A 22,362-nucleotide genomic window follows, 5' to 3' on the forward strand; every position below is an offset into this window, starting at 1 on the left:
TTTTGTTTACTTTAACAGTCATTTTATTTTGTTAAAATAAAAATAAGTTATAAAGTCAATGCACAAAAACCTCATTAATGACTACTACTAGTAGCACTCATGAAGAATTCTTATAATTCAGATACTATATCTGATGGTTACGAATAAGAAAGCAGAATTGTTTTCTCTAAGTCTTCAGGCTCCTAAGAATATAAACTTTCTCTTCAAATTTATACAGCATATTTAAATTCATATACATATGCATGTATGTCACCAGTACCATGTGATTTATTAATTGCTTTTTAATTTTGTTCCTCCAACTAACTAGGATGAGAGAGATTTGAGATGCCACGTCATATACTTATTTAGTGCAGGATTCCATACACTTAGTAGGTGCAGAGTAAATACATGTACTTGATTCACAGTTTTAGGTTATCTCGTCCTCTGCGATACCTGCTAAGAACATGAAATATGGAAATACAATTTAGGGAAAGAGTTTATGATTAATAAAAATACAGTGATAGAAGTTAGATACCATTGCAAATATTTTGATTACAATGAAAATGTCTTCTGGTTTTATGATATCTTAGAACCCTTGAGTCTGGACCAAACCAAAAAACCCTGCTTTGGAAATCTTGTATTTTATCGTAAATTTTTAATTTTATTTATCTATTAGTTATGGGTCTTTACTTGGGCAAAAGAACCTGAACATGTGTCCCATCTATGAGACTATCTCTGACTATAGCTGCAGTTTAGTTATTTTCTAAGCACGGATCCTTTTTGCTTTGGGGGCCAGAATGATTTCTAGAATAAGGGAAACTTTTTCCTTTCTTTGCTTCACAGTAAGCAGTTATATGGATATTTCTACGTGATGGAGATTGAAATCTTATTTTTTACACAGTCTGGCTCCAATTAATATTTTAAATGGAATAAAATGTAAAATAGGGAGCTAATATGTACTTAAAATAGAAAATAAGTATTTTGGGGGTTGACTGGCCACAAGTAACAGCTTATGTATAAAAGAGTACACACATATATGTATTAAATATACAATATATATACATACACATAAATGCTTATAAAATTAAGGGATTGGCTTCTCATTAGAAAGGATTTAGATATCATTTCATAGACACAGAAATTGAGGCTCAGAGAAGTCAAGCGATTCACAGAAGGTTACACAGCAAGTAAGAGGTAGAGCTGGAATTTTTCTACCATACAGTGATTTCTTAAAGAAGACCCCAATTCCACAAACTGACAGTATGTTTGCTAGCATCTAGGACTGATCACAAGTCCCTTAGGACAAAGTGCTACCACAAGGGTTGAGCAGTTTCCACGGGCGCCTGACCTACTGCAGCCTTGAAGCAGCAGAACAGGAAAAGTCAAGGAGAGCAATGAGGTAGCTTGAGCAGTGAGAAGTCACAGGCGAGGTTCGGCAGCTCCAGGGCTACCTGGCAACCACACCCGCGGTGGACAGAACTTGCCGGGCACTGTGCTGGCACTTCAGCCACTTTCCCTCCTTTATCTCATTTAGAGATTCCGGTAGTGTTGTGTGTGAGAGAGAGAAAGAGAGTCTGGGGTGGGGTGGGGCGGGGCGGGGCCGGGAGGGCGTGGGAGAGCTTCCTGAAGAGGAAATAAATACCTTGCTGAATGGCACAGAGCTGGGATTTCGGCACAGGTTCGGCAAGATCCCAAAGCCCTTATCCAAGCACTGTGCTCCCTGCCTCGATGGACCAGGAGGGAGGGCTCATTTTCACAAGGATGCTTACTCGAAGGCCAAGTAAAAATATATTTCAGGGAACATTTATTTTTATTTAACTTACTTTCCCCCTTTGTGCCAAGATTACCTTTTACATTTGTGCCAGGGTAAGTTTCCTCTTTATGATCTCCACTCCATCTAAACCTTTGTCTCTTGTAACAGAGTTTTTAATAATGTTCGCAAATATGAAATTAAAAATACTCTTAAAAAGGGCATAATTTTCCTTTCGGTAGAATTTTTCAACAAGTTATTACTTATTTCTAGGTTCATTACTGAATGATTACATAAACTTAAATTAACCTGAAAAGGATAATTTGATTTTCTAAGGCACAAACCACGTATACTAACAGAATTTACAAAACAAAACGCACAAAATGTTTGAATTCTCCTTTATGTGTTTGGCTTCTGATGGCTCAAAAGTAATAAAACTGGACTCGTTTCACAGCCTGTTCTAAAAAATCTCTCACCCCAACCCCAAGAAACTGTAACACCCAGGTTAATTTCCTGCAATGAGTAGTCATTTAATTACAGAACAAAATTAACAGGAATGAAAATGTTGCAGCTGCATTTTTTGTTAGACATTATATAAAAAAAAGAATAACACAGTAAGTCATTTTGTATGACACGAACTTAAAGAGTTCTCAAATTAACTGTGATCAGAATAAAAACGTCTTTTCCACACGGTACTGAAGACACTGCGTACACGTCCCTCGGTCGGAGCCTCGGCGCGGCGACCCTGCACACGCACGCGGCCGTCCCTGGTCACACCGCAGAACTGCAAAACAAGGCGGAAAGGCAAACAACAGTTTTCTTCTGGTCGAGTTACTTGGGGTCTTTACTGACCCCAGCAGTTCACACTCCTCAGACACCAGAGAGTGAAGAGTGTCCTCTGCTGGTCCTCTTACAGGTGAGTGTGGCCAAGATTTCACCTGTGTGGGGTCCTGCTCCTCTCACAAACACAGCAGGGAGTCGTGAGCTGAACTTCAGGAAAGTTCCCTGATGAATGTTCAGTGTTGGTATCAAAAAATTAAACACAATTCTTCTCAGAAGAAAATCTCTATGGCCTGTGGAATCTAGAAATTACACAAAGACAAATAACTTAAGGTTACACATTTCTAAGTTAAAATTGCCGAAACCTTCCACAAATAATTCTGTTGCTATAAAAGCTTGGCGCAGGTCCAATGGGTAAAACGTGAGGATGGACCTGCCTGGATTAAAGGAGTGTAAAGCCTCAGACGGCGCCCGCCGCTCGGGCCCCAGCCATAACCCAAGAGGAATCAGATGCCGAATTCTTAAGCCTACCTAAAAACTTAGTTTGAAAAATGCTAGGTAAGCCCTTGAAGTACACAGAAAGAGCAGAGCTTTGCTAAATCAGTACAAGTAATGAATTGATTAATACAACAAATTATTGGATATTATAGTAGTAGAGTTATAGTTTTGTTCCCGTAGAGTTGATAATGTGTTTGTGGCAATGTTTAACGCACTTAAGAAAATCTCATGTGACCAAAAATATTGTTCTCACTTTTAAAAGTTGACATTGAATTCTAAAATGTGTTGGTATAAAAATCATATTTCAGGGACTTCCCTAGTGGTCCAGTGGTTAAGACTCCATGCTTCCAATGCAGGGGTTGTGGGTCTGATCCTAGGTCAGGGAACTAAGATCCCACATGCCACACAGTACGGCCAAAAAAAAAAAAAAAAAAAAAAAAAAAAAAAAATCGTATTTCCTGTTGTCTAAGTTTTGGGCTCACTCTTAAAATTCTGTCCTGTAAGAAAGCTATCAAGGACTTATGAGAAAAAAATACATATCTTTAGTAAACATCTCTTTTAATAATGTATAATGAAAAAATGTATTAAGTATTTTGAAATTACCATACATAGAATATGTAGTAATTATATCTTTTTTTAACACAGAATTGAACATTAAAAATAACTCTGAATGTTTTACAGAGAATGTTTATTTCCTAAACATTTTTTTAGTGTTTTGAACACTCAAAAGTAAGGTGATTTATTCCTGCCCAAAAGTATGCCAGTCATGGGAGGGAAACAAATATTTTTAAACAAACTATTTACTTGTTTCATTTTTTTCCTGCTCTTCCAACCTCCTCTTCTTCCCTTGATATATACAAAGTAAAACTATCGTGTAGGAGGGAATTCTGTGTGCCTGGTTTCTCTTCCACAGCCACAGTGGCTCACAGAGTAATCTTTTAAATAACAGTTGCAGTGGCCACTTTGTGAGGAACAGAAAAGGAAAGGAATCCATTGTTTTAGTTTAAGGCAGTATCTCCATTCAGGGTTTCCTTTCTCTTTGTATTTGGGGCCTGAGCATCTCTAGACCAAGGGAGAAACGACAAAGCAGCTGGCACAGTTGAAGGCACGCGGCATCACAGGCAGCCTCTTGAGGATTAAAGGGATGTGAGAACTTCATCATGGCTTGTCACGGCCGTGGACAAGAAGGGGAAATGCTGGAAGGATATGCAGCCAACGAGCACTTCAGCATCAGCAAGACACCCTGTGCCACTTCTGTTTATGGTCACGTGGACAGAGAGCATATTCCCCTTGTGTGAAAAGTCTTGATTATGGAAGAATCAGTCAATATATCCCCACTGGAATATAAGCTCCATGAAGACCGGACCCTCCTTTACCTTATTTATAGTTGCATTCTCAGCACCAAGAACGGCACAGAGTGATACTCAAATATTTGCTGAGGAAACAAATACATAAATGTTTGTATAAATAAATCGGGGAGTTCTATCAGCTAGGGAGTTCTGAATATCAGAGAAGGGGAATTAAACACATAGGCAAAGTACATTCAGTGCTTTGAGACTAATTTCCTTAAATATACATTAACCACTTAAATAAAACAATGACCTGTGTAATACTGTTCTCCATCCCACCTTTCACCAAGCCCTGTAAGAAACCACGGGAGTGAACAGCACTTTCAACTGAGTTGCATTCTGTCTGTTCAAGACAGTTCTCTGCAGAAATACTGAATTTTTTTTTTACCTGAACACACAGTGCTTTCTGACATTTTTTTTTCCTTCTTAAATAAATATCACGTTGTGTAAGTATCGTGAAATTCATACAAACAGAAATCTGACCTTGTCAGGTGCTTGCTCGATGCATGTACCTCCATTTCATTGCTTTTGTATTCGTTCAGTTCCTTACGAATCGCTGCCTGGAAGTTAAAACCTGCACATTATTTTTCAGGACATTGAAACGTTAACGCAGGAAGTTAGTATCATGGTTATGGACTGACAGCCATTCCTAATACTTGCTGGCTTTTGTTATTGTGTGATAGATTAAAAACAACCTTTTGTTCAGCATTTAGACGTTTACATACTCATTTTGACAGTCCTACCAAGCTAGTGCATAGCTGGTATTCTGGAAGTGTTTAGTGAATTTATTTGCTGTGCTGGAGTAGGACGATATCCACCCTCCCCCCGCCCCCCCCCCCCCCCCCCCCCACGGCACAGCATAGATGGATCAAGCACATGCCTAGGGCACTTATAACGTCGGAACCGCGAAATAATGAGTGAAGTTCAGCTTTTGGTGAACTTACTTGGAATTCAGCAATTAGATAATCTAGAAACAAGTTATTCTAACTTCAGAATACATTTTTGTTTTGTGTCTTTGGAGAAATAACCTTGCCGTTACATGTGGGTGAGATGTGCATCTCGGTCTTTTCAGGGCCTCTCATCTGGCCCTCCTCCAGCTTCCCAAACCCACTTTCATTGTGTGCTTCTCTCAGATAAACCCTCCAGGACCAGGCCAGACAAAATCATCAGACACAGCCTCCGGGGCAAGGAAAGGCTTTGCGTCGAGCATGTAGGGATGTACTAGTCCCAGCTCTGCTGCCAAAGATGCCCGAATTCTCCCTTCACGGCGGGGAGGTGCTCCTCTGAGCACATCCGCCACAGGCAACAGAGAGGGTCAGTCCAACTACAGCCTGTCTGCATTTCCCCAAGTGCCTGCCGTGCTTACGTGCATTCATTTAGAACCTCGCGGACTCACACGCAACATATGAAGAACGAGGAACAATTAGCGAAGTCAGCACACTCACTGGCTGAATGTATTATGTTCCTCTTCCGAAAGGCTTTAAGGGTTCTGAAAATCACTAGAGGCGGGAAGGTGGGAGAGACTGTGTAGACAGACGCTCCCGGGTTTAAGTTCTGCCAGTCGATAGCACCTGACCCCAGACGAGCGTTACCTGTCCCAGCGTCTCCTGGTCACCCGTTCAATGGCACCTCTACGGGGATAATTACAACATCTCTCTCTTTGGGATCTTCTGGAGGATTAAATGAAACAATAGCTGGCAGGCTGGGCTCAGTACAGGGCAGCGTGAGGGCTCGGTGGGTGTTAATTTCCTCTGCTTCACCCCTCAGCCTCTGCCCCACCACCTCCTTGCTCTCCCCGCCTCTCTGACCAGGAGGTCCCCAGAGACACCTCAAACCGGACCGGCCCAGGACAGAGCCCAGAGCTGCCTCCCTCTACACGGGGGAGGGTCTCCTGAGGGCCTCTCGCCTCTCCTCCCTTCCTCATCCCCACTGCGGCTCACTGTTTCAAACAACACCATCCAGCTCTTTTTTGCCAGCCTTGCCTATTCTGACTTGTGCCCCAGATCAGAGCTTATCAACTTCACATTCTGGACATCTGGGGCTGGATCAGTCTCTGTGCGGGCCGTCCTGTGCACTTCCGGGTGGTAGGCAGCATCCCTGGGCTCCACTCGACAGACGCCAGTAGCACCGCCCCACTGGTGACAACCAAAAATGTCCCCAGACGTTGCCAAACGTCCCTAAGGGCAAAACCATCCCCTGGTTGAAAACAAGACCCGAAATCTGGGTTGTATTTGTGAAAGCAACATCTGGTCAGGCTCAGCCTTAACTGCAACAGCTGATGGAGCCCACTGTCTAAGAATAAACTCCCTGGCATGACGCGATTTGCCCTTCTTTCATACATGCACCCCCGGCCAGCGCAGACAGGTCTCTTCTGCACCTTATCTGCTGCCGACAGTCTTGTCCAGGGCTTGTCTGCCCGCCTGTCGTAGTCCTGTGCTTTCGCCACCTCCACGTAGTCACTGAATCGTATCAGAATTTTTCTGTCTCTCAGTTCATCAACCGTGGGTCTCTGATTCAGCTAAAATAAAAGATAACCACAGTTAGGTCTCACATGCCAAACTAGCTTTCCTAAAGTACTCTGAACAAACAGTACCCTTGTACCAATAAATATAAAAGTCTGAAATGTAATCCTAATGCAAAAAAAATCTCTAATGGGAAGGGCTTAAGTTACACACTCTTAAATTACAGCCTCCTCCCCTTAACAGATCCCATCAGGAGGCTAGCGGCGCCCTGTTCGCAGCACAGCTCAAGGAAAGGCTGATGAATTAACTCAGGGAAACGTTCACAGCAGCAGCTGCTGCTTTTCAACTGTCATTAGGCAGGATTTTACCAAAAAAGCTTCTGATAAAGTTAAGTGCTAAATACTACTCCTAGTGCTCGTAACTCAAGCTCAGGAAGGATATTCTATTACCTTCAAGCAAGACAAGATTTCATTATTATTATTATTATTACAGAACACAGTAGAGAAAGGATAACACCAGATCACTTGAATTTAGAGATAGTCAGGGCTTTAAAAGGAGATCAAAGTCGATAGACTTGCTACCTATGTTGGCCATAGTACGTTTTGACTTAACTATCTGAGCCCCAGATACAAACCCTTGAGGCTAATAAAGTTTTCTGCAGTCGGGAGCTTCTAGACAAGTGAAAGGTAACCGACACACTGATATCCAGGCACGCTTTCCTTAAGCACAGTGTAAGGAGCTCGAATAAACGAAGAGCATGCCCAGCCAACGTCTGACTTCCTGGCAACAAATGGAAGTGTCATCTGGGCTGCATGGCCACGCCACGCTCTCTGGTGCTAGGTAAGGACATCGTCCACAGGCATGTCGGTCACACCGCGGGACGTGGCAAAAGGCACTGCTTTTCGAGCATCTGGTAAGTGAATTCACTGTTACCCCAGAAACCATCACTCGTTATCTCAGAGCAAGGCCCTGTATCGCCCATCCCCGCTGCTACAGAAGCAGCTTTCCTCTATCCACCTTTTCCCCCTTAATATTCAGGACACAGGTGCTTAAATGACAGTACCTTTCTTGTCAATCTCTGCTTGATTTCTCTTCTTTCTTCCTGCTCTGTCTGATCATTCCTTTCTGTGAAAGATTAAAACAAAAAAAAAAAAAAAAGGAAAAGAAAAGAAAGAAGCAGGTTGAGACTTTCTTCTTTTTAGCAGGGAAGCGTCCTCAAGATCTGCATACTTCTGGAAGCTAAAGATGGAACACAAAGGACACCTGGCAGGTGACACTTTTCTCCACATCACAGTTTGTTTTATCTCTGCTTTGCCAATTGCTGCTCAGGAGATTATGGTCTCACTGTCCACAGAAACACTTGTAGAAGGGAAGCTTTGCCATCGTCACAGCCTGGTTCTCCTGGACCCTTCTGTGTGTCAGAAATAACCACACAGATTGACGCTGGGCACTTATTTGCGGGAGAAACAGGAAGAGGCGCTCTCTCCTAATCAAATATCATATCTCTCTCTGTACATTTACATTTAGGAACATAGATGGCAGACAAAAATAGTTTTACTAGGATAAGTTACATACATACTCATACATATATATATATATATATATATATATATATATATGAATGATTGCATAGTAATAGAACCGTCACTGCTTTTTTTTTCCCCCTTTTCCATGTAATAGGTATACATACTTTCAGCCAACGAGCATAAGGTAAGGAACATTCTCTTCGGATTCTGGGCAGCATATGCCCGCTTGGAATTCATATTTTCAGGATGTATTTCAAATCCAAACATATCCAGGAACCCAGCTGACTCTCCACTGCAGAAACAAGATGCATGACCTGCCGTTTAAAGGACCCTTAGTCTTTCACCAAAATTGGCTTTGCCTGGGGAGTGTGACTATTAACATGCAAGCCGTGCTCACACCTACACTTGGGAGCTAAAAATGGAACAGAATGCTGAGACGTAGTGTAGAACGTACGCTCTGCCCTGGGATACCAGATAACGGATGTCCTATTTCTGGCTCTCTCTGTTGCTAAATAAAGCCTCAGGTCCCTGGAGGGGGCCCAGAATTCCTCTCCTAGAAAAGGGATCTCATCTGTCAGCTCTCCTAGAAACACCGCCAGGTCTGAGAAAGGAAAATCCTGCGACTTGCAGTTAACATAAGCTCACATTACCTGCCTTTATCTAAAACATTTCAAACATTTGTGCATTTGGGGGATTTGGTGTATGGGCGTTTAACATACTAGCCATTGTACTTTTCAGTAGTGTTCTTTAAAAAGGATTCGTCTCACATCTGGGTGTTTTAGAAAAGGAAACCAAACCCTGTTATGTTCCCGCTCCTTAATCCATGTGAAAAACCAGAAGAAACCACAGTTATAAACGCTAATCAGAAAGCTGATAATACAGTTAGAAAAAACTGTGAAAGTACCACATAGAAGGCCAACCATGAGGGATTTAAATGATGATATGAAACGAATTCTTCAGATTTCTTAAAAATAGGCCATGAAAAAATCCCAAGTACAGCCTCCATGTGAAAACACTGGAGCAAGATCAGATCTTTCTGGTTTTTACCTCGTGACCAACACATCAGCTTCATTACGAGTTCATATGAGCACAGCGGGGGCTTCAGAGAGCTGAGCTTTGGGTGCCCGGCGGGGTCCCTCTCAGGGCCAGGCGCTCGGTGGGGCACCAACTCCAAGACGTCCTTCCTCAGAGCCTAAGCCACAGATTCTCTGAGCTCCCCTCAGCGATGGGTTTGTGGATCTCTTATCCTCAGACCCAGAAAGCCCGATGCCTTATACAAAACAAGGGAGCCATGATCGGAGTTTCCACACCCAGATTTACTGGGAATAGTGCCGGTAGCTTGGACAGTCACACGTGTCCCCTGTAAAGAGTCAGAGATGCACCGCTGCTCCTGAGGCAGTGGTTACAGCGTGGCGACGAGCCAGGCCACCTGGGCGTGAACTTCAGCTCCATCCCTTTGCCAAGACTCAAGTTAAAAAGTCGTAGGACCTCCTGGGGTCTAAGCTTCCTCGCTAGGGAAAGGGGGACAGCCGTGCGAACCTCACAGCCGTGTTGTAACAATTCAACGGGGGAACACAAGCAAGCACTGCGTACGATCTAGCAGAGTGGGCCCAACGCGGGACGATCAGATTTAATATCATAGCATATACAGGGGCCACCGTTTCTTACGCTGTTGTATCCACAGACGCACAGGCCCAGTTCTGAGCGTTCCTCTGACACGATCGCAGTTATTCATGAGCTCCCCACTTGAAGGGGAGCAAGTACAACGTGATGATACTCTGCGCATTGATGAAAAGCCGAAAATGCAGTAAGCGCGAGCCGGTGTCAAGGGCCTGCGAGGATGACGTTCTAGGCTGGACCAGCTACAGTCAGTCCATTCTCACCTCCACGGAACCAAGCCAAACAGCCACCTCAAACCGGCAGTGAAATTCTCAAGGACCGTTGCCCAGGGCATTCGAGAAGCTTCCGGCTAGGGATGGACCCGCGTGCTAGATGGTGAGGGAGGGACCACCAGGGCCACAGGGGTTAAGCCTGTTTTCCTGCCCCTGCTGTGCCCTGAAGGTGAGCGCCGTCAGCTCCCGGGGTCCACCTGCCATCTCTGCTCACCAAGCACCAGCTCTGACATTCAGGCTTCCACGTCTATGTGCAAAGACGGACACAATTAGAAGCACTTGCTGGTGGGAGGGCCTGGCCGTCCGTAAGACCAGAGAGGAGGTCACCACTGACGGGAGAAAACGGTTTCTGGGAGAAAAGCCTCTGCCGACTCTGGGCAACAGACCAGTCTGAGGACGGCACTGCCCGGGCCTTGAACTTGCCCCATTCAACTCTTGGATTACTACTTCAGGGGCACCTGTGACTTATGAACTTTATAAGTAAATGATTTAATTTTTTTAAATTCAAATATTTGGTAACAAAGAGCTTTACATTTCTAGCTGCCCACTTGATTAAGCATGTTAGCAATGAAAAGCTTTTCTTGAAATCCTCAGAGGTGGCCTAGTTCACGTAATACAGTAGTTTCCATATCTTAAGTTTAAAAAATAAAACACAGAATTCTTTTTCTTTTGGCTGTGCCACGCGGCTTACAGGATCTTAGCTCCCCCACCAGGGATCAAACCCGAGCCCCCTGCAGTGGAAGCGCAGAGTCCTAACCAGTGGACCGCCAGGGAAGTCCCTAAAACAAAGAATTCTTAATCTTAGGGTTTAAATATTTCCAACAGTCTATAAAGGAGGGAGTCTTCCAGGCAGTTAATAAAGGTGCTGAAGCAAAGAAAGGGGGAAGGAATCAGATAGGACGCGGCACCTGGACCAGAGGTTCTGCTGTCTACTTTGCGACAGGTCAGCCTCAGGACCATCTTAACTTTGTAAAAAGATGTTCGTGGGATGAAAAACCAACTCAGGGAATGTCTGCAGTGTTCATCCATAAAGAGGGGAGACAATGAAAATATTTTAAAAATCTAGGCCCTTAGAAGATACTTTTTGTAGAAAGTGTCTCACAAACTAAAGTCTGTTGACCAGATACATAAGAAGTATGTGAGAAACACCTTTGAAAGGGTTTTACCACCCAAATCATCAATGGCTTTAATGAGATGGAACGGCGTTCGCTACATCGTGGAGGCTATCCCCGGACAGCGGTGTTCAGCACATGTTGCAACCGCACACCTAACTGGGGAAACCCAAGGGGTGTGAAGCCCTGAAGGAGGGTCCTGGAATCGCGGGGTTCTAAGCCACGGGCAACGTTTCCCAAGGCTTCTCCGTTCCTTTGAGCTGCTTTATGCCCCCAGCTGTAACCACCAAGGGGCGAGTCCTTCCCTGGTAGGATTTATACATTGTCCACACCTGCCTGTGATGTCCCAAACTGCCAGGGACAGACACCTGCTTGAGACCCAGCCTGCAAAAGGATATGGATTCGTCTCCCTTCCATCTGCAGGGCCGACCAATGAGATAACCCTGGAGTAGGGACATCTTTAACGGTGCTAGGAGAGCTTTTTTCCTTTTTAATTTTAAACAGGACGTGCCTGGGTGTTTCAACTTTCCCGGGGGCTTGCTTTCAGAGCCCCTCAGCGGCTCAGACCTAATGGGAACCCAGGAGGGCTCAGGTCACAGAACCGGGTTCCCGCAGCAGCCTCAGCACACGTGAGGGGGGCCTCAGGGCATCACCCGCTACTCACGTTTCAAGATGTTTCTTCTCTCCAGTTCTTCCACGGCGGGTCTTTGGCTCAGCCGTCTGCGGAAAAACACTAGAATTACATTTTGCACCATGGTGGCTGCCGGCGGATTGCACCCAGGGTCTGCGAGGGTCCCAGGCGGGTGGCGCACCCGCTGAAGATCGCCTCCCCAAAAGCGGGAGGAGGGGAGGGGGACCTTCTCCGGCGGCTGCCTCTTGCGGGCAAATCGAGTTAGACCCCCGCGCGGGAGGGAGGCGGTCCTCTGTCACCGGGCGGCTGGGGCAGTCCGCGCTCCCCCTCCGGACGAGCAGCTCTTCATGTCCAGATCTACTGCCAGCCCGGCGGGCTGGACGGCTCCCCAGGCGGCGCGTCCGAGCTGCGCGGAGATCCACCTGGGAGACGATCCCCTGCCCGCTGGCGGAGGGAGGGGCGGGCAGCCGCGTCTCCAGCTTCTGTGTCCCCAGCTCCCGGCGACCCGGACACTGGCACTCGCACTGGTCCTGCTCCTACCGCGGTCCAGCCTCACCCGCCACCCGCCACCAGGGTGGTGATGGAGGGAGCTCCTGCCTCTACGGGCAAGGAGCCGAGGCGCGCAGAGAGGAAGCGCATCCAATCCAGGATGGGAATCTCCTGGGCTGAGCGCGCGGAGCCGGCCACGCCCACAGCTCCCCTCCCGCCACCAGCCCTACCCGCCCGGTTTGAGAGATAGGAAGACAAATGATCATTTCCTTTCAAATGGCCTCTCATTAAGGGAGTTGGAGGACACAGCCAAAACGAAAAAAATACATACATAAACAAAAGGCTTGTCAGGAGAGGGAGGCATAATTAGCCAAAATTAATGCCAAGCTCCAATCATTTTTGTAACTCCAATAATGCTGTCTTTGGGGCAGAGCCAGAAAGCTGCCCACTTCCGGATCCTGTAGCCACTGCACAGAGACAACAGGCTGAGCACCTGAACGCCCACAACGTGGGTCCACAGTACTCTACCCCAAAGGGGATGTCGCCTCCATAAGCACTGGCCTCCCGTTTATAGCCCCTGTCGCAGCACACAGCCCAGGGCGGCCGGGGGCTCAGTCTGCTGATGGCTTCTTCTGGGGGCTTGTGTGTCTGCTGGCTGCTGGGTGGTTGCCTAACATTTTGTCTGGAGGTCTGCTGAGACTTGAACCTGCCCCCCACAACTCCTGGCTGGCACCCAGGGGCCAGGGCCTCCCAAGCACCAGGCACAAAACCAAGCTCTTTGAGTGGGGCTCCCTCAGCCTGGTCAAAATCCCCCAAACGCCATTCATTCACTCACTCACTAAGTGACTGGCAACGCTGGCTCTGTGCCAGGCACTGCTCCAAGCCCCAGGACACAGTGGTCCCTGCCCTTGGAAAGCTCACAGTCTAAAGGCGGCGGCAGACAACAGTAAACAAACAAACAAGACCAACCCAGGGAGTGGTCAATGCCATGGAGAAGACAAAATGGGGGGCGGGGAGGATGTGACGGATGAGTGATGGGGTAGGGGGAACTCAGGGAAGATCCATTTCCACAGAGACCGCAGGAAGAGAAGGAGCCAGCCTTGGGAAGATCACATTTCTAGATGGTGTCTCCTAACTGCTCACGTGCTGGGCTTGGGGAGGGCCGGGAGGAGTGATCAAGGCAGACTTCCTGGAAGAGGAAACTTTTGGCAGAGTTGTGGAGAATCCACAAGGCGTGCAGAGCCTGGTGCTTAGTGGCTGCCAGCTGACCAGCCAGGATGCCCACAGGGACAGCTGAGGATGAGGCCACACATCTCCTCAAACCTGAAAAGTACCCCCAAACCTCCACTCACTTTGCCCCGACAGAGGCTTTTTCTTCCTGGAGCCCTGTTCTCTTCCAAAATGAGGACTAATAACAGACCTTCACAGAGGTGAGAAAATTGAATGAGAAAATGCACAAATGCACCTGTTACCATGCTTGCTCAGGACAATGGTTTCTCAAGAACCGCCTGGAGAAAACCCAGCCTGTGGGTTGTCAGCTGATCATGGACTGAGTTCTCAGAAAGTGTGGACATCTCAGCACCAAAACCTCCGCCACTGGCCCGAGGCGGGAAGGCAGGTCTCCGGCTGGCTGCTATGCACCTCCTGGATGCTGCCAGGGTGAGGCCAAAGCGGGCCCACAGGGCACCTCCGAATGGTCCAGAAGGGGTAGTCTGCTGGGTGGACGCAGCCCTGCAGGTACACAGCTGTGAGCAAAGTGCAGCCTACTGGGTTCTCACCAACTTGCCCCTCTACCCAGAGGGAGTCCAGGAGCCCACGGCTGGACGAGAGGGCCCAGGGCCCTGGGTAGCACCGCCAGCCCGATCCCCTCCCTGTGGGACCCCAATCACAGGGGGAAGGGTGGTGCTGCAGGTCGAGAGCCCCCATCTAGACTCGCCCCTACCTGTACCCGACACCCCACTTCATGAGACTGAGAACTTTTACCTTGAGTTAACCTGACCTTCCGTGTCAGATGTTTAGTGAGCCTATAGGACACGCCTGGCCCTGGGATGTGGTGGTGAGAAGTTAGACCCAGTCCTGCCCTCAGGAGCACAGGCTCGGGAGGGCACAGACATTCAGGCCATTATCACACAAACAACCAGGCATTTCTGCGTGGTGACTAGCGCTAGGAAGAAGAACCGACAGTACTATGAAAGCCTAGAGTAGGTGGGCCCACCTGGACAGAGGCACTGCCTGAGAAGGTGATGCTTGCCTTGAGATCTGAGATCAGAAGGATAAGTGGGGATCGCTGAGCCCGGAGGGGAGGGAAGAGCACAGCACGTGCAAAGATCCTGAGATCAGAAGGACTCCTGCGGGGCCGTCTGGACTGAGTGGGGGTGTGTGTCCATGGGGCAGGACCCACCCAACCTGCAGTCCGTGGTGAGGTCTGGATTTATTCCCAGAGCCCAGAAGGCACCGAAGGGTGTGAAGCAGGCGGGGCAGGATGGGGCACGGGCGGGCCAGGATCGGATGCACCTTCCGGAAGCACTTGTGGACTGCTTTCCAGAGGAGGACAGAGAAGAACCTGCCCCCGGGAGACATGGAGCTGTTCAGGGGGAGCCCCATCAGACGGGAAGCACAGGTGCCCCAGGCCTGCGAGTGGCTGAGGGCCCACGAACTGTTCAAGACGAGGGGAGGTATTGGCTCTAGACTGAAAACACTGCAAATTCCAAATTAATACACGTTGGACTAAGTACGTATTAAACACAATATTCTGCCCACTTGCTGAGACTTGGCACCACTCTCCACACGGCTGGGATTCCCAAAGCAGGAGTGGCGACAGCCCCAATACCAAGGGCAGACGACATGACCGTGCCCACTTTACAGATGAGACCACTGGGGCTCAGAGAAACAAACATGACCAGGTCTTATTCCCCACGTAGGCCCCAGGGTCTGGCACAGGCAAACACAAGTGGCCAGAACAAGGAGCAAATGAAGGGATGCTGGCTCCTCTCCCTCTCCGAGGCGTGGGCTTGGTGTGGCCCAGGAGGGATGCTGCCAGAGCACCCTTGCTTTGGCACCTCACAGCAAGGGGCTCTCCAGGACGTGCGGAGACAGCCCCAAGGTGGCAGGGCTTTGGGGGTGAAGGGGCGGGGCCTCAGGAGGGGCGGGGCCTCAGGAGCGGTGAGGTAGGAGAGTTCAGCACCCTGAGGGATTCCCCGGCTCCACCCACGGGCCGCTCCCTCCTTATTCAGAAGCTGCCGTCGTGGGTGATGAGCAGGTGCTGGCCTGGAACTGGGGAAGCCACAGTCTATTTCTGACTCTCCCCGCTGAGAAAGCAGGAACGTGGCAGCCAATTACAGCGCTGCGTGGGCGTGGGAGCGACACCAAGAAAAGAAACCAGGAGAGAGGGAACCTGCCCTACCCCCCGCCATTCCCCTCCCCACGCCTGTTCACACAGGAGAGGCGGGCATGCTGGGGGACCAGGAGTGCACTGGACAGGCCCTGGGGACTTGAGTAGGAGGTAAACGTACAGGCCACCTGGGACGGGACAGGACAGGGTGGGGGGCATGGCAGCTGCGGGTCTGCGTGCAGTGTGGGTGTGAGGGCCCCCGTAGGGGCTCCCCAGCCCTCCGGCACCTCCTCTGAACAGGTCTGCGGTGAAGGCCGAACTCTGCACCTGACCCTGTGCTGTGAACATGGGAAACAACCTGAGGACAGCCGGTCAGTGCGCAGGTGACGCACAAACAGGGAGGAATGGGGGAGAACGGGTGCAGGGAGGGGAGCCACGAGGCCACTGACAGCCGGGCGACCAGGGTGCCCGGAGTGGGTTTCAGGAGGATAAGTGATGTGGTCATACCGTCCACATCCCTCAGGCTGCAAACTCCCATCCCCCAGACCAGCACCAGCGGCAGGACACAGGCAGAGTCTCAATTCAAGTCCCAGCTCTGCCCCTCTGCCGGTGGGGTGACAGGGGCTAGTGCCCCCCTACCTGAGCCTCCAATCCCCTGGCCCTCACCTGCCCCAGGGAACCCAGGGGTGCCGAGGAGGTCGAGAATACTAAGACACGGAGGAGGCCGGCACACGAGCAGGTGCGGGTATTATTACGATGACCAGCTTCTACACTGCTCCCCGGGTGTGGTGGGCCCAGGTCTTCTCCAGCTTCAAGCCAACAGAGCTGCCATCTCCACCCTGCCGGCAACCTCCCTGACCCCCGGGGTGGGGGACAGCCTGGCCGCCTGACCCATCAGAGCACCACGGTCCAGATTCAGCAAGCAGCCACACTTTCGGCTCACCCAGCATTTAAAAAAATGTGAATATGAAGCGAGTATTAATCGACCGGGAATTTTCGCTCTAAAAAGTCAGTTTTGCAGCTTCCCTTGATATTTGGGAGAGCTGGCTACTCCAGATCCACACCTCCCTGGCCCTCCCCACCCCTGGCAGCACAGCTGGAGCACAGCAGCTGACTCTCATCACCCCCGCGGCTCCCCTCCCGGTGGCCTCGCTCCCCTGCGGGCTCTCCATCTGGGTCACCTGTGGGACCAGGGTCCTGAGGGGGCTGGGCCCTGGGAACCCCCTTCCTCGTCCTCAGGACCCCCTTCTGCCTCCGAGACACATTGGGGGCGAGTGGTCCGTGTTCCCGGGAGCACCTGACATGGCTCCAAGGACAGCAAGGACAGCAGGTCCAAACCTCAGCTCTGTGGCCCGCCGTGGACAAGTGGCCCCGGCTGAGCGCCCCACGGAAGTGTCCAGCTGCTGGCTTTCTTCCTTGGGGAGGATGAACGCACAGTCAGACCTCTTTCCAGGCACACCTGTCGCCCATCCGCCAGCTCAGGCGCAGGGCCGCCACGCAGCCTCTGTGCACGGGCCGGTGACGCCCTCTGGGTTCCCGCCTCCTCTCCCACAAGGGGCTGATGACAGTACCACCTGTCGGGGTGGCTATGGGGTAAGTGAAATGGCCCAGAAGCCCCAAGCCAGGTGCCTGACACGCAGCAGGCCCGCCCGTAGTCAGTGGCCGTGTCAGAATCGTCCCTCACACACCCTCGCGGGACCTCGCACCAGGCACGGCTCCAGGGGCTGCGGGTCATGCCCCCGCCGGCCAGGACTGCCCCCCGGCACCGCACGCGCCCCGAATCGCCACTGCCTCCCCGCGGGGCTCAAGGAAACGCCTAAAGTCACCTCAGCGTCGGGCAAGAACCGAGACACAATCCTGCCAAACAAGGCAGAATGCCTTCCTGGGGAGAAGCCACAGCTACAGAACAGACAGCTCCCCCCCCACAGGGATGCCGGCTATTGTGGGAGCTCCTTCCTGGGGACACCGATCCTCCTCCACCGCCAGCCTCGAGTCACCACGGAACACCGGAGTCCCCGCCTGGGACGGGGTTCCCTAGAGGCGCAGGCTCCTCTGTTTCCACGGGTGCTGTCAGGGTGGGGGGACCACAGGGACACGTAGGCAGGCCAGGGAGAGAGGGCCAGGGAGGGGAGCCTCTCCAGGAGGTGACACGGAGACGAGGCCACACAGAGACCAGAGCTGGGCTGCAGGCTCTGAGGGGCAGAGCTGTCCACGCTGGGGAACAGCAGTGTCCCCCAAAACTTAGTCCCCTCTGTTCTTGCAGTGACCCTGCGAGGACGAATTATCAGCCTGTTAGGGGCTTGCCTGGCGAGGCGCTGGCCGCAGGTCCCCATCACGGCATCTTGTGACCCAGGCACTCCAGCCGGCCTAGCATCCGACCCCACCTCCTAGTACTTGCTTACGGGCCAGTGTCCCTGCTTCAGAGATTGGCACCTGCTGTGGTCCACGCGCTCACGCCAGACCCCGAGCCACCCTCTGCTCCCAGCCCCCAGGCATCTCCGAGTCTACAGGGTTCCAGCACCGACACCTCAGATGTCCATCCCCCTCACTCCATGCCTCCCATAGCTGCGGGCTGGCCTTTCTGAAACATGACCCCCACTCTCACCATGACCTCAAACCCGGGGTCCCACCGCACTCAGGACCAAGTCCAAGCCCCACGAGGCCAGCGAGTCTACGGGGACCCTCCCCAGACCCTGCGCCCAGTGACTCCCACACCGAGCTGCTCACGTCTCCCTCGGCACAGGCACCCTTCTCCTAACTCAGGATCCCCAACCCCATTAGACCCTACACCCCCTTTATAACAAGTATTCTGTCACGCCCCCTTTACCCCAACCCACCGACATGCGTAATTTTTTAAAGTCAGTGTGATGTCCGGCTGTAACACACAGGAGGAAGAAGGGAAGGCAAGTTTTAATCAAATACCACGTACTCAATACATAAGCGCTCAGTGTGAGCACGTCACGTGACGTGGTGAAAGCACCTACGCAAAACCACCACCATAACCACAGCGGCAGCTATGAACGCAGAGAGACTGGGCTCTGTACTGGTCACACACCCACAGCGATGGCGCCACGGAGGAGCCATTTCCCGAAATGAGCAATTCTCGGTAAAGTTCTGAATGAAACCAGGTGTGTCAATTTCCAAGACACTTGTGTTCAGGGAAACTGTGACGAAACTGCAGATCTCCCTGTGTGTGTCCACTGCACACCCAGGTTGCAGGCTCAGGTCATTCTAACAGCTTTGGACCCTCCGAGCATCCGAGGGACACTGAAGGTCAAGTGGGGTGGGCGTGAGTCTTCCTTGCTCAGGAAGTGCCCTCGCCTGTGGGACGCCCGACCCCCTGGCCTGGCCCGTCACAGTGACAGCCCACAGAACCTCCCCAGGTTTGCCAGGGGCCACAGAACAGCTGACCTTAAACCCTGTGCTCTCAGGCAGACATCTCACCTCCTCCAGGAAGACCTCCGGCTGGACAGGGGGGGCTCATCCTTCACCTCCAACCCCGGGCCTCAGAGTGTGCTCTTCAGGTGAGCTCTGATGATGACATTTTGGTATCTACCAAGATTACAAATGCAGGTATTTATCCTTTGACCAACAGTTCAGGTTTAAGCAGATGTTTTCTGGGGAGTTCATAAGGAGACAGTGCCTGATAGCAGAATTCAAGGCAGCGCCCTGGCGTCTGTTTAGAGCCTGGCTGGAGACGCTGTGGTCCACTAGCAACAGAGCTCCAGGCAGGTGTGGGAAAGCACAGGCGCTTCTTGATGGGTCCTCCCTGGAAGCCCACCTGGCTGGACTCTGGAGCATGAAAATAAAACTGGGCTCCGAACCCAGCCTTGGTGTGAATTCTAACTTCTCCACAAATCAGCTCTGGGATCCCCCATCTGCTCACGAACTTCTTGCTGCCTTTGGCCCTGGGGCCGTCAGTTGGTGGAGTCCACCTGGTAAGGCCCCGTCCCCAGTTCTGCAGTCCATCACTCACCTAGGTGCCATGGTGGAGGTGTTTTGTAGATGTGATTTAACAGTTGACTTGAACTAAGGGAACCTGTTCTAGATGGTCTGGTGGGCCTGGTCCAATCAGTGGAAGGGCATTAGGAGCAGGGCTGGGGCTCCCTGGTAAAGAGGAAATTCTGCCTGTAGACAGCAGCCTCGGTCCACGCCCGCGAGTTCCAGCCCTTCCCGACAGCCTGCCCCACAGATGCCGTCAGCAATGTCCTGCCATAAACCGCTTAATGTACACCTCCCACTGGAGCTGGGCCTCTGGGTCTCACAGACACAGCCTCCATTCTCCATAAACGAGGACCACAGTACTATGGGAGAAGCTCTCTCGAGTTACCTCCACTTATCTGAACCCGGGTTAACTGACACTCCCAGTCCTTCTGGAAAGGCAGACCCCACTGAGCACACGTGGCAGGCAGCCCCGGCCCCGTGCAGTCCGTTCCCACAGAGAGCTGGTGCACCTGTCAGGAACTGGTCTCCTTGTTCCCTAACCTATGCGAAACAGGTGAACTCGTTTCTGTAATTAGGTGATTTAATCAGACTTTATGCACATTGATTAAATGATTCAATATGGATGGAAAAAGAAAATGTTATTTCTACGAGAACCGACTTGGCTGCTCTGAAGTCTGTAAAGGCAGGATGTTGAAACACGGCCGTCGCGGGCAAGTACGGGAGACGAACGAGTGAACGATGGGGTTTTCCATCTCTGGGAGGACTCTGCTTCCAGGCGTCTTTAATTCTCACTCCTCTGCAGAGAAGTCGGCGGTAGAAACAGTAGAAGATGCATCCAACGTTTGTCTCACACGAGAAAGAACACTAATTGTAGATCCTTCTGCAGTGAGAAGTCTTTGATGCCGTCCGAATAAATGCACCTCTGAATGACTTACGTTAAAATAAAGTGCTTCGAGCATGGCAAGTCACGCTTATCGTTTCTTCTTCTAACCGGCTTTGGGATTAATCACCCGTGTTGAGAGTGGAGTTGGGGGCTCTGCCCTCTCCCTCCCGGGCCTGTGATCTCCTCCCAAGGATGGCTCAGCCCCGTGCAGGGAGGGTTGTCCACTCAGTACAGAGGAGGCTAGTTACCATCATGGTTATTACTGCTCGTGTAAAACCCGCCTCTGAGTGTTTCCAAACAGCCCACGGACAGCGGCAGCCTCTGGGCAGAGATGGGGTGGGAGTGAGATGTGCTATTTAAGTTTTACCACGGATATCGGTCCCTTATTCAGATTTGGAAAATTAAAGTAATACATAATGCTCCCCACTGCCTGCCCGTGGCATTAGGACCACTTTGGTCCCTGGTCCACAAATGTTTATGGGGCACCTGTCGGTACCAGGCCCTGCCCCTCCCCTCCCTCCTCCCCTTCCTGGGGAAGCTCTCCCGGGTCTTGGAGGGCTCCCAGCTCCTCCTTCACCAAGAGGCTTATTCATCCGCTGGGCAGCATCTCCTGGTTCCTAGCTCCCCTCCCCAGCAAGTCTGGGAGCCGAAGGCAGGTTAGTACTGTGCCTGAGGCCCAGGGCAGGGGCTCAGCAAGGCTGCAGTAAACAAGCAAACACTGGGTGAGAAAATACCAAGGCCAAGAGCAACTCCACTCGATTTTAAAAAAGGAAAGAGAACCACCCGACACACCAGGTAGCTTCTACAGGGCACGGAGCTTCAGCAGCACCACTAAGAAGCATCGGCCTCACCAGCCCGGAGAGGGGAGGTTAGGACCTGCCTGGCAGGGCGGGATGCAGGACCCCGACAGCGCCCTGTGCACTGCGCACGCTGCTTCCTGTGTCCCACAGGCATCTCACCCTCTCTCCCTTGACCTCCCTCCCCGCCCTGTGTCCTGAAGGCAGCCCCTGCATCCCTTTTGTTCTCTCCTCCATCCCCAGGGCCCTGTGCTGAGGGGGGCACATAGAGGTTGCCCAGGAAGTGTCTGCCCTTGAACTACAATGTCATGGGGGGGGGGGGTATCACTGAGGAAGGGACAGCGGTATCTGTCCACGTCACCCCAGGGACCCCTCGGAGTCCCCCGCCCCCTCAGCTTCCCGCCACTTGCCGAAATCCCTGGGCCCATCTCTAGACGGTCGGGAGCACGAGGCATTTACAAATTGCCCAGAGCCTATAGGGGCTTCCACACAGACTCCTTGGACCAGACTGCTTTAGAAATCGCTGTTACCTCACAGACACAAGGTTTTCCATTCACTTGTCCATCTGTTTGCTCCTTCCTTCCGTCCTTCAGTCCATCTCAACAAAATTAATCTGAACACCCACTGTAGCAGAGACCTCTAGCTTCCTACCCAACCTCCATCCTCCCTTCTTACACAGCACCAGAAAGCTGATTCTATTCAGGGAAGCTTCTTTTCCAGCTAAGCATGGCCACGTGAAGAGGTTCTACCAAGGAGCTGGAGGGAAAGGTGTGCCAAAAAGCCTCTAGAAAGAGTCTTTTTGAAGAGCTGACTCAGCTGGGATCTATGCACCTTTGGGACTTGAATGTGATGTCTGGTGCTCCTGCAGCTGTCTTGGACCATAGAGGGTAAGTGCCAGTGTGAGGATAACTGAGCAGGAAGATACTGATAGAAGGAAG

At 50.9% G+C, this 22,362-nt stretch overlaps 1 protein-coding gene across 2 annotated transcripts in view; it reads right to left on the reverse strand.

Moving 5' to 3' along the window:
- Positions 1-2,234: 2,234 nt before the first annotated feature.
- Positions 2,235-22,362, reverse strand: part of PHACTR3 (phosphatase and actin regulator 3) — a 217,906-nt gene continuing 197,778 nt past the window's right edge. For both annotated transcript variants that reach the window (XM_032605525.1, XM_032605526.1), the window contains 5 exons: positions 12,013-12,068; positions 7,882-7,943; positions 6,734-6,874; positions 4,840-4,916; positions 2,235-2,811 (listed from right to left, as the gene is read on the reverse strand). In XM_032605525.1, coding sequence (XP_032461416.1) covers positions 2,796-2,811; positions 4,840-4,916; positions 6,734-6,874; positions 7,882-7,943; positions 12,013-12,068 — 352 coding nt within the window. In that variant the 3' untranslated portion in view covers positions 2,235-2,795. The remainder of the gene's footprint in view (positions 2,812-4,839; positions 4,917-6,733; positions 6,875-7,881; positions 7,944-12,012; positions 12,069-22,362) is intronic.

Source organism: Phocoena sinus, chromosome 15 (assembly GCF_008692025.1).
Source record: "Phocoena sinus isolate mPhoSin1 chromosome 15, mPhoSin1.pri, whole genome shotgun sequence".
Taxonomy (NCBI): domain Eukaryota; kingdom Metazoa; phylum Chordata; class Mammalia; order Artiodactyla; family Phocoenidae; genus Phocoena; species Phocoena sinus.